The following is a 12,789-nucleotide window of genomic DNA, read 5'->3' as shown; positions in this document are numbered from 1 at the left end:
ATATATATATATATATATTCTCTCATTTTAACCATCTGAACGTGAAAAGTATAACGTATATAGTCTTAAAATGTTGATATTTTCGTTCTCCTATAATATTTAGCTTGTCGAGGTGACCATGTATAATTAATTAGTTCTAACTCCAATTTAAGATATGTGATACTTAAGATGGTCTTTCAAGAACTAATTGTAAGTCTTTACGAAAGGGAGAAGAGTTATTGGATAGAGGAGAGATCCATAGAAGGCAGGGTGAAATAAAAGTCCAATATACATCTCCCAAAATAAAACTAGAATGTACTGACTACTATGTATATTGTTGCTCACTTGGGAAATTCTCACCTGTGCTTAGTTCCGAGAAACTCCACGGCAGGTTCGGCGAGACTCCAAATCTGTGGAAGAAGATATTGCGGGAGGACTCGATAGAAGAGTGGAATAAGTGGTTGGCAAGCCAAAACGGCGCTACTATGAGAAACTTTTTCCTCACCGTTCATGCAAGATAGAAGGCTTAATGGGTCCTCCCAGGCTACTGGGTCTCACTGATACTAACGGATACGGATAGTTCCGGGAAACTCTGCAGAGTTTCGAAAAGAACATAATCCCCAGGTGCCCCAGCTACGGAGTTACTATAACATCAGAATATACATTGGTGGATTAGATGGACATCCAGCCAGGTTGTCAAGAAAGACTGAGATAATTCTCCTTGCCGGGTCGGACTTAACTCTTCTGATGGAAGGACAGAATTATTCCTTCTTGAGAAAGTTCAATTACGGGAGAAAGGTGGAGATGGCCCGACGCAATTCACGTTGGAAAGAGTTCAACCAGCCACCGGATGAATTAAGTGCAGACCCAGACTGAGAGCAGTTGGCGCGCTGGAGGATATATGACGGATGATGATATCGAATGGATGTGGATCAGGAGGGCTGGACCTAGTGGACGGATGCGAATGAATAAGGAGCAGCCCCATCAGTAAGATGCTTATGATACCAGAGTATAAATCATAAAAATTTATGTTCCAATAAATCAAAAGGATCCTCCGGATAAATCATAAAATTAAATAAATTGTTGATTATTTCCAGCAGTGGTATGCAAAATCCTGTAAATGGCTAGGCAGGGGAATACAAAAAAAACACCGCTGGCCGGATTCGAACCGATGCCTCAGCAGGCTAGAGGTTGAAGCTCCCTCGGTTACAAACGACCTCCCTAAGCTCTGACTGGAATATAGTCGTTTATTTTGTTGTCGAAAGGAAAATACTCAATTAAACCCATCTTTAGGACGGGGCTCTTCCCTAAATTCAAAACTATGTAATATACATAATTATGAGAGATAGTTGACCGTGGATGATGAATGAGGAGAAGATGGTTGGGGGTGCTTCAGGAATGATAAGCCATGATTCTTTAGAAATATATTTTTTATTTATTTAATGTGATTTACAACTCTACAAATAAAAAATACAATAAGTAAATATGTTGTATGTTAGAAATATTAATAATAAAATTCAAACTATTAAAAATTAACATTAAATCTAAACTCATTTCAAAACTTTACAGGACAAGCTGAGGTTACACATTTCAATGAAGAGGGAGGTGGTGTTTACTGCATGCGGTTTCTTTAACTTAGATTACACTTTAGTCCATTCAGTGAGTAGAGCAAATTAATATCCATATTGTATTGTAGAAATGTTATTAAGGAGTATTAAAATATGTGATTTGTTGGCATGTACAAAAATTATATTATCAACATTATATGCATTATATTTGCATGTATATATATAAATATGTAACATATGTGTTATATTACATATTTTATGTTATATGTATGAATAAAAATAGGAAATTTTTTTATAAAATTTAGTCATTCGTATATTAAATATTATGAGTATTTATTGCTATATTTCAGGAGAATACAAGTATAAATGATTAAAACCAATGTTATAATGTTAGTTTCATAATAAAAAGGTATTGTAAATTTGCTTTTTAAAATGAATTATTATATTAATTAAAATACATTTTGATCCGTTTTATAAATAAATACCGTGTTCACATCCAATAAAATTACTTAAGTATTTATGTAATTTTAAATGTAGTATAATTTTGGCAATATTTTCAATTTATATATTAAATTGCTCAAGGCCAGTGTTAGAAGGCAATCCAGTACTCACTGCTTGGAAACTGATGACAACAGCACCAGAATTGGACATTAGCTAGCTAATATTTAGTTAATTAATAGCTAATTACTTGTCTGAATTAGTTCCCCTAAAAAGCTGGAATCAACTTGTTTGCTGATTGATAGATACCACTGAATCTTACAACTAAATTAGTTGTTAGTTGTCCATTTCAACTAACAATAATTTAGTTGTTAGATTTAGAGATAGCTAACAGTCAATAACTGAATTAGTTTCGGTTTTTAGGGGAACTAATTCTTTAACCCTATTAGTGGTTACCCTAATATATATTAGGGTCCCTTAATAGGATTTCGGCGGCGCTGAAAATGAAAAAACGTTAACGTTTTTATAATCACGCGCTTTTGTATCGATTTATTCTAACACTTAGTATTTCTAACATTTTGGGGTTCCTACAAATGTTTTCAGAACTGCTGAATTTGTGAATTCCTATATGTGTTTTCTTTCGGAGGTTCTCAAAATGAAAATAAAATCGATTTTATGATCACGTACTTGCGTTTTAATTTAACCTTAAGGATTTCTAAAATATTATGGTCCTCTTATATGTTTTGAAAGTTACTATAGTTTTTTTCTTTCATTTACAGAACAAATGTATAAGATACACATATTTGTCACAGATAATAAAACGATTCGCAAGCGCCCGATCACATAATCGATTTTTTTTTTAATTTCAGCACCTTTACATAGGAACCCCAATATGTTAGAAATCCGAAAAGTTAAAACAAATCGATATACAAGCGCGTTATCGTAATATATACCTTTTTCATTCACAGCACCTCTGAAATTAATCAATTGACCTGAGAAAACATCAACATGGCCATACGTCACAAATAAGAAAAGTTAAAATGAAACATGTACTTGAACTTTTTATTATATTATTTTTTTAGGTGAAATTGAAGATGAACTAACTAATAATTGTTTTAGCTATAGCCTAAATATTAATAACTAAATGTTAGTAGCTGATTTCAGATCATAGCTAATTTAGTTTCAAGAGTTGTCCAACTCTGAGTTGGACTGTTTACATATGTAATTGTAAACACCAATAACATCAAATTATTTATTTGTAGAATTGAATTTATGGCGTGACGTCCATAGGGAAATAAAAAAGTTATGTGCTGTTTTCAAAAGCTTTGGAGTGTAGTGGATAGGTAGGTGGAAAAAAGAAATTATTGAACTTGACGTAGAAATCTTGTAGTGTGTAAATATCCAAAGATGAATTCAGAATCAAATTAAAAGAAATATTTGACACAATATAAGTTCAAGTTAGTACAGGTAACAAACAAAATCAAGTAAGAAACTGAAGATCGAGGTAACAAACACATGTGCTATAAGGGCGAACTTAACTTGATGGATGCCACAGAATGACAGTCTAGGTGCGTATTGTCCATGTAGTAGGGTCTAAAAGGTGGGGAAAATGGGTGAACAGTCAGAGGGCTCAGGTTTCCATGTTTCCGAAACATTTTCAGATAACCTCTTTTCCGATAAATAAAACAATATAAAAATAATAATATATATTATCCACAACACAGATTGTTTTTTATATAACGATTTTTTTCTTCCAGATGATTGCCTCTGCTACAACATACTTGGTCATCTTGATCCAGTTCGGTCAACCTGTGAACATGGCCCAGGATCTACGACCACATGTAGTCTTCACAAACAGCACCACCCCACTGCCCCTGTCCTTCACCACGCCCCTGTAAACTGCACTAATCGGTTTGAAGTTGATGAGAGGTGTAGATGTATCACTAAAATTTAATGATTACACGCTATGATAAAAATTGTGACTTTATTCAATGTATTATTTGATCAATTTACAAATTCTTGGTTATTTTTATTTAGAGCTCTCTGTCAATCTGTCTGCTAGTCAGGATTGAAATAGTTCATTTCATTTTTTAAATATTTTAAAATAAAACTTCTTATCTCTATTTTGGTCCATCGTTTAAAAAATGTATTAGGTTACACAGATCTAGTTCCTACAGCTTTTAATAGATGAAGATATCTATATACTTTCAAGTTATAGACTTGTCGTTATAGCCTTCAAGACATAGTAGTTTTCATTTCAAAGATTGATGGAGTTAGGAAGTTTTCATTCATACCATCTATTGTTTGTGATGGTTGGCTACTCCTTGGGAATAAGTACATGGGTCATTTCACCGAATAAGTCCATTTCAACTTCATTCATATAAAGTGTTCCGAAAATAAATAAAAATTGTTCAATGAATCAATGATTGTGTTTATTTATAAAAAATGGATCTATTGAAATAATTAAGAACACATAGACAATGAAAATAGTTTCCGTCAGTTAAAGCCTTTATACAATTTTAACTAAAACTTATAAATTACCAAACTTTACAATAAAATTAGTTATATGAATTAAAAAAATCAACAAATCGAGAATTTAAAACAATAATATGGTATTTATGTTAAAATAAATAAAACAATAAAAGCAAACTATAGTATGGCATTGATATCTCACATGTTAACCTACTGACCACTTTTCGGTGTAGCCCGTTGTATATAGTAGCTAATATTTCTCCAATTAGAGTCGTTCAATAAACTGAGTGGTTCATCTGGAGAGCAAGTCCGCTACCAAAAATATTTTATTCTATTTTCACTATACCTTCTGTTATACGATACTGAATCAAAATTATCATTTACATATGGCGTTTCTGTTTCAACCTTGCATAAACCTGCGTACAGGGAATAACTAGTTGGGCGATATTTGCCACGTTTACTTCGTTCCTCAGATTCCTTGTTACTGCGGTTTAATCTCCCACGCAGATCGGCAACATTTGAAGTATCCAGATTACCTCGATAACATTCCTCAAATTCCTACGACTTTTGGTATTAATAAGATTTCTTTTTTATTATATATATTACCAGGATATTAGGTAAGCGGAATCCCTGCATATCCAAAACATTTGAAATATAATAGAAGTGGTTTTTCAGCGTAAAGGAGTATATCGGGACGATACATGTTTCCTGAGCTAAAATGTAATTATTATTAAATGGGCAACAAACCATGGAGATATAAGTCCTCATCACATTGCACAAGTACATTGCTTTCTTGACGTAGTTTTTTGTGAGTGCCACCCATTGGCTAACGGGCCTCACAAATGCCCGGGGAAGGTTGTGAGTGAGTCTTATATTATTGTATGCTTGAAAAAGCCCAGGTGGGAGTGGGACTCGATCTGACAACCTTTAGGTTGGTAGACTGGCGCGTTGCCACGCTGCTACCGCTGCCTCATCATACTTACAATAAAAAATGTAATTAGGCGTAGAAAAAAAAGTCATCGATTCATTTATCATTTATAATAAATCAGGACGCGAAACAATCATTATTCTCATTTGGTTTTGCATTCGTATGACAGGAGGTTTACATACGTGGAAACTATGATTTCAATGAAGTTTTTTTGGTGATTCTAGGTCGAACAATATTAAACACGTGTCGGAAAGTTCCTGCAAATGGGCGCTAGGAGCTAGATAAAAAAAAAATTAAAAATGATTTTATTTGTTAAAATTCCGGCTTTCTCTCAGTATTAATGGCCTTTTTTACTTACTTAAAAGTCCTGTACCAATCACAGCCAGCGTGATATTTTGACAACCAAAAATGACAAAAGGTCCTTATTCGTGAAATGACAAACATGTGTTAGGATTAAGACTATTTGAATGTAGTTTATATAGAATTTATTAAACTATATCTTAAGGTAGTGTTTTCTGTAGCAACCTAGAATATTGTAGAGTGGTTGCATATATAGAATATTGTACGCACACAAATGCATTTTCTCATTGCACAGCAATCATGTGAGTTAGGACACTGTTCATTCAAAGGAGATATCCTTACACTCTTATAATGCAGATCGGTTAGTTGCAGTTTTATGAAGCAAAATGAGCACTATTAATTCATGTAATAATAAATAATGTTAATGCATAATATTTATATAAATGTCAAGAAAATGATTCTGGATATATTTTTTAAATTAATGAATTATTTTTTTATGCAATATCTAAGTTTTAAGTGTATTGTTAATTGTGAATTACTTGGAAACCACAGAAAAGAAAATAGTTAGGACTAGTGAGTATTAATCTTTCTTGTTTAATTTTTTTTTTTATTTCAAAACTAATCATAAGTCATAATCTAAGAGCCTATGGAAAAAACAAAATAACACAGTTATTTCACCCAAATTTTTTATTACTTTAATTAAAAGTGTATATAGTTACTAGTCAAATTTGTTGAGTCTGCTAACCATAGTTAAAAGGATTAAAAACTGTTGGGTGTTTCAAAACGTAAAAAAAAAAATTCATTTGGAGCTCCATATCCTTAAAACTATCTTATGCCACAAAACACGTTTGGCTTTCTTTCCGTGATTCGTTTTCTCGCCCTCTCCCACATCTTCTTTAGTGCCAGACCGTTACTTACGACGCCAACCCTTCTCGGTCGCTGTGGTCTTGTTTCCGAATTCGGAGTCCAAAGCCGATTTCAAATGTAGAGAACCCAGTGACTGTGTGAATCGAATGGTTGTTGGCTGCTATCGCTCTTATCATGGCTTCATACTGACCCGCAGATGGTCCCCTAGCGTGCTGTGGAGTCTTTCGATCCCCCCTCTACTCTTCCGATGTCATGGATTTATATGCCACCAATGCGCCCATTTTTTCCCGAATGGCGGCGTTGTCAAATTCGCGTCGCGCAATTTGATCAGAGATCCCATTGACTTGGAATAGGAAATTCGTAGTGCTCCCAATACCGCCTCCGTAGAGCTCTCTCTGATGTAGTGCGTCATCGCCAATTTGCTGATGAGATCAATAATCGTAACCCATGTGCATATCTCCTCCAAGTGAAGGTATCGACCTGTAGATCCGCGAGCGGTACCACACGGGTGTCTCTTCCTGTGTGGTTTTTGGCGGATGCCTGTCATATTTTGTGCTCAGGAATACATCGCAAGACCCGATTGTCTCCTTGACCGTCCGCTTCATGCGTGCATCCGTTGTGACTGTAAACTGTTTTTGAAAGTCCAGAAAGGCTAATCCTGGTTCTCGCTCTAATTTATCCATACATTTCCGGATGTTTCCCTCTATTTCTGGTGTCACAATAGGCCTACTGCCTATTTTTAAGAGGTTGCTAAGTGGCAACAAATTTTTCGCCACATCTGGGACTAATCGAGGGTAATAATCTAACATTCTCCGGATTCCATTAATATCTGTGAGTACCACCATTTTCCTGATTCCTCCACCTTGTGTGCGTCCGGCTTGGCTCTGTGTTGGGAAATCAGAAATGGGAATTAGAAAATTTATTTGGTTTTGCCCGAGTATGGATTGGACCCTATTTCTTTAAGGCTCTCCAGTTCCTCCCGACTGTGTTGCCGCAATGCGTGTGGGTACCGCCTTTCCTTCAGATAAATGACTTTTGTTTCAGGACCTATATCCTGCAGTTAATGTTCGCGTGTTCCGTCTTTATTTCATGTTTCCAATTCCCCCCGCGATGGATAGTTCCTATGCGCTTTTCTCCTTCACGGTCATGCCGGAGACACCTGTACCTCTTTTACCCTAAGCGTATACTTCAGTCTCTCCCATTTTTCCTGATTCGCGCCACCACTCTGCTTAACATATCACACAGGGAGGAAAACACGAGAATGGAAACGGACAAACGGAGGTCTTGAGCAATTTCTACAAACGAGCGCTCTTTCGGAAATCCCTCCTTCTTCCCCAGCTCTTTTGCCAAATGAAGCTTTTGTACCAAGGATAGGAATTGCATTCGACCCTGTACCTTGATTGTTTCTCACAGCGATTCTGTGGTAGAGTGCCAGGAGTTCCGCGGCATATTTCCCACTAGATTGTTTCGGTTTCTTTGTCTCTCGGATCATCATAAATATGTCCTCCTCTGGGGCCCACCGCCCTCCTACGTAGGCCTTCTTTAATCATTCCTTGATAACTCTCGAAGGAGTCTCTTCGTCCGCCTGAATCTGATTTAGGATGCTCCTCTTCACTCTGCAGCCGACCACTACTTTTAATGCATCTGCATCTTCACTATCGAGTAAATTTTCGATTTACATCGCTTCAATTCGGCTTACTAGTCGGTCACCCCCTTTTATGAAGTGGGTCAATTCTCCTTCAGTTTTCCCGGTAAACCGTTCGAAGTCAGAAATGGCCTTCCTCAAGTTTTGGGCGGTTGCTGTGCGTACATTTACCCACTCAAGTGTTTTGGCGTGGTCTCCCGCTAGAGAAACTTCTGGTAGTGGGGAAATCTTCGGGGTGGAGGAGCCATCTCCAAGGGAGGTGGTTTCTGGACCCCGTTTTGATTTAAAACTTCCAGGTTAAAATTGGAAGGTGAGAAAACAACGATAAAAATTCTTCTTTTTAAAGAGAGGATTGGCTAAAAGATACCCTGCTAAATTCGAAACACTGAGGCCCCTTTCCAGCTGATTTATATGTTTTATATCTTGAGTTGAATTTACTAGTTGTGAAGTTTCAATATCGAATGTTTATTTATTTAATAGCATTACAAAATCATATGTTTAGTGGATGAGTGATAAAATATAGAATTCGGTTTGTTTTAACTGGATAGATTCCTTGCATATGATAATTTATCGTGTCTTTATTTTTTTTTTTGTGGTAAAGGATAGAAAATATATTTATTTATATTTTTGTTTTGTAAGGAAAATATAACTGGCAACACCGGAGAAGAGTATACACATATGATTATTTTAATGTGGCTTATATAAAAAATTGTGTGGTAATTATTGGAATTCATTAAAGTTATTAAAGTTAATTAAATTCAATGTTTTATTTAAAGGAACCCTACAGTTGTAAGCTAAAAGGACAAAAGATGTCTCTGGAACTACTTCAATGTGTTTCTGTACATGGCCTAAACCAGCGGTTCCAAAACTTTGTGGCCTGATAGGATTTATTTTAAAAATATATATAAAAATGTCAGCATAACCTTAGAGCGGTAGAATCTGTTGGGGTAAAAAATAGTTCAAAGTACTGAAATTATCTGTATATTAAATATTTTAATTTATTTTTTTTGTAATATTTTGAGAAAGGCCTTTCCTTGCGGGACCCCTGGCACATGTATGGAGAACCCCAGGGTGTGCGGCACCAACTTTGGGAACCGCTGGTCTAGACGAGCGTGTAGGCGACTAGAGCTGGAAGATTTCTGTAAAATCTCTTGAAACAAGGATTATTATGATATGAGATATATTCGCTGTATGACAGGCATAAATAGTGCTTCTTTTGACACAATGAGAGTTTAAAAATTTTGAACTGGTTATTAATATTTAATAGATATTTGAAACTTTTAAAAACAAGGAAGTAGGTAGAGAGAGAACAACTCGCTCTGAACTTCAATTCAACACTATTTATTGATGGGTACCCTCCCCATATATATATACATATCCAGCAAACAGCCTGTAACTTCCCTCCCCCCATCAGTTTACCAACAATCCTCGTAAACTAAAAAGAAATATTAGAAATTAAAAAACACATAAGAACACGAAAAAGTTAACAAATACGCTTTACAATGAACACATATAAAATAACAAGTAATCCTATAAGTAACTTAAAGATTTTTTTTAAATAATATTAATTACAGAAAAAGGTATATAAAATTTTAAAAAAAAAAATCTGCATTTTAGAATATAAAATAATAAAAAAAATCTAAAACAAACTTACATCTAAGAAGAACAAAAAAAATACAATATTATGTATACAAAGATGCTCAGCTGATGACACTCTAGTTCACGGGTATGACACTGGGAGCCTTAAATGTTCAATGTGAACGGTTCCCCGTTCCATTGGCTTCTAGAGACTATCAATGGTAACATTATTGTGCTCCCGAATTACTATCACCCTAAATGGCCCCTAATAACGTTGTAACTCCTTACTCCAATTAGTGCTTAGTTTACGGTATACTATCGTCCCAATTTTTACCGCTTCCATGGTGTCCCGGACGCGTAAATTTTCCCGAGCTACCCTTTTGCATTTTTCAGTTTTAATCCTACTGCGGACCTTGTCCCACAATTTCTTCGGCTCCATTCCATTATTAATTATGTCCTCCTCGTTCACAGTTGTGGCTCTGTAGTCCCGTCGATGTGCATGATGTCAGAAAAGAATTTCGAACGGTGAAAATCCTGTAAAGAGTGGTCATAAGCCACAATTGCTTTAGACTAAATTGTCTAACAGGGCATCGTCGATAGTATTTCGCCTTAAAACAGTCAAGGGACTGTTGCATAAGGATGGGCGATGCGTAAAAAGAGTGCACCGCGGGAAACTCTCGAGAAATATCGTGTGATCATTGTCTACCGTTAAATAAATGACTAATCAGTAGACGAGAAATATCCTTTACCGGGACTGGAAGATATTCTAGATAGATTGGGTGGAGCAACCATACTTAATACGCTCGATCTAAAAGCGTGTTACCATCAGATCCAGATGCACCATAAAGACAGTCATAAGACGGTATTTACGTGGGCACTACGAGTTCACCAGGATGCCCTTTGGTTTATTGAACACACCCATTACTTTTTAGCGACTGATGGGTGCCGTTTACGTTTCGTATATCACTACAACTTCATAACCATCGGAGCAAGTTCCTATTATTATTAATTGGTCAAAGTTCGCCGGGCTTTATTGGGCTACCAAAAGTCTTAGTACAAGCGATGACTAAACGGCATTAGTTAAAAAAGTACCTGGAAGTTCTAACAATTAGAATATTTAGATACCAAGATAAAACTCAAAGTATAACTTAAACTATAGAATAATTTGAACCATGACAAAGGGCATTAATTAGATAATATGCAGGCCGAGTTATTTTTTAGTGTAAGGGTATTTAAAATAACGAAACATAGGTTTTTAATTATAATATTTGCCGAATTGACGTGGAAGGACAAAGTTGAGGAAGGCTGATGTAGCAAATGAAAGAGAACCTCGGAGAGAAGATTAGTGATATTACACGATAAGTGATGAGAACTGGCGGTTGGAATTGAGGGTCCAACACTTCGCAAAACCACCTGCCAGTCATCTAGTAGTTGCAGTATTATTATCGATAATTCTCTTTAAATATTTTATGTCAATATAGTTAGTGAAATATTGGATTGCTTCAAGAAATGGAAAAAATTTGTCACCTATCAGTATCTCTAACCCGGTTCTTAACGCTAAATACAACCTTTCAATTGAAAAAATATTAGACATTCCTCTGATTATGAATGTCAATAAACAGCAAAATTCTGTTTCTTAACCATATAGTTTATTCTGTATTAACATAGAGTTAACCTATTACGAGTATATTTGATATTCTTCCAGAGAATTCTATGTCAAGAAGCTTGTAGAATAATGATTATTGATGACATTCTTAAAATATATCTATATCCTACATTGAAATATTGGATTGCTGAACAATAAGCAAAATGATAATGACATATTGTCGTCAGAAATACCTAGTGCTTATTGGTCAATATAGTATAATTGTATAATATTATATATATTATAATATATAATATACATTCCATGGTGTAACCTAGAGCAACCTAGTCACGACATTCCACTTCATCACACCAGGCATTCCCATTACTAGTCTTCAGGCTGCCATGATGTTCCGACCTATCACCCAGGCCATCGAGTCCGATATCATCTTCACAGCGTCCTCTCTATTTGGTATATTTCCATTTAGGATAATTGAAAAAAAGCTCAATTTAGATAAGCTTATGCTTCTATATTCCCTGGTAATATCAAGTTTAATGACACTCGTCTATTTTTATTTCATGGGACTGGATATTTACAATAAGATGATTAGTTCTAAAAACCTTCTCCTCAGCATAACTTTGTCTTCTTTTACGTTTCAAGCAATGTCAAATTTTTTATTTGCGTTCCATTTATATTTTCACCGAAATGCAGTTGTCGAAATTGTTTATTCATTGGACGCATTGGTACCTTTCTTCCGAAAACTGAAACCCAATAAAAAATACATATTGTTGGAAAGCTTTTTAGTTCCTATGGTATGTTGTTCTGGTATCTATTTCGGCGATAATTCATCGGGAAACACTATTCTTCCATTAGTTTATTCTTTGATGCTTATTGGGAGAGCTTTGGGTTGTGGACAGTTCCTTCGTTTTGTGGATGTAGTGAACCATTTTTTTCAGTCAAGTACAAAGTGCTTGGAACGAATAAAACATCCAGTTTCCATCCTGAAATTGACAAGCCTAGAAAAACTTGTCAAAGCGGGAACCCAATTGGTTTCGACTTCGGACAAAATCAACGCCGTTTATTCGCAACTATTGCTTTTCTCCATCTTTACCTATTACTGTTCTTTTATGCTCCATGTGTTTTTTATATACCATACAGCCTCAAATGAACGATGGAATCATCCTAAAATACCGGCAGATATCGTAATGTCCATCTACAATCTCTTCATGATATGGCGCTTGGCGCACGGCGCAGTACATGCTAATTACATGGTTTGTATTTATTTTGATTTATTACTGAACATTTTTTATTTTATATACGTATATATAGTTGAACGTAAAAATTGATTTATAAGAAGATGGTCAGGGTTGCGGTCAAAAGAGAAATAAAAATAGTTAACAACTATTTATTTTCCGACGTTTCGTCCCAC

At 35.4% G+C, this 12,789-nt stretch overlaps 1 protein-coding gene across 1 annotated transcript in view; it reads left to right on the top strand.

The window, feature by feature from the left end:
* The window catches only part of LOC106689542 (gustatory receptor for bitter taste 66a), a 33,008-nt gene extending 26,865 nt beyond the window's left edge, over positions 1 to 6,143 (top strand). The window contains exons 3-4 of the mRNA XM_014434558.2: positions 1,549 to 1,638; positions 3,743 to 6,143. Of these exons, the coding sequence (XP_014290044.1) occupies positions 1,549 to 1,638; positions 3,743 to 3,883 (231 nt within the window). The 3' untranslated portion in view covers positions 3,884 to 6,143. The remainder of the gene's footprint in view (positions 1 to 1,548; positions 1,639 to 3,742) is intronic.
* The last annotated feature ends 6,646 nt before the right edge of the window (positions 6,144 to 12,789 follow it).

Source organism: Halyomorpha halys, unplaced genomic scaffold (assembly GCF_000696795.3).
Source record: "Halyomorpha halys isolate HHAL.00 unplaced genomic scaffold, Hhal_1.1 Scaffold1391.1, whole genome shotgun sequence".
Taxonomy (NCBI): Eukaryota; Metazoa; Arthropoda; class Insecta; order Hemiptera; family Pentatomidae; genus Halyomorpha; species Halyomorpha halys.
This window is presented reverse-complemented; position numbering and strand designations above follow the sequence as displayed.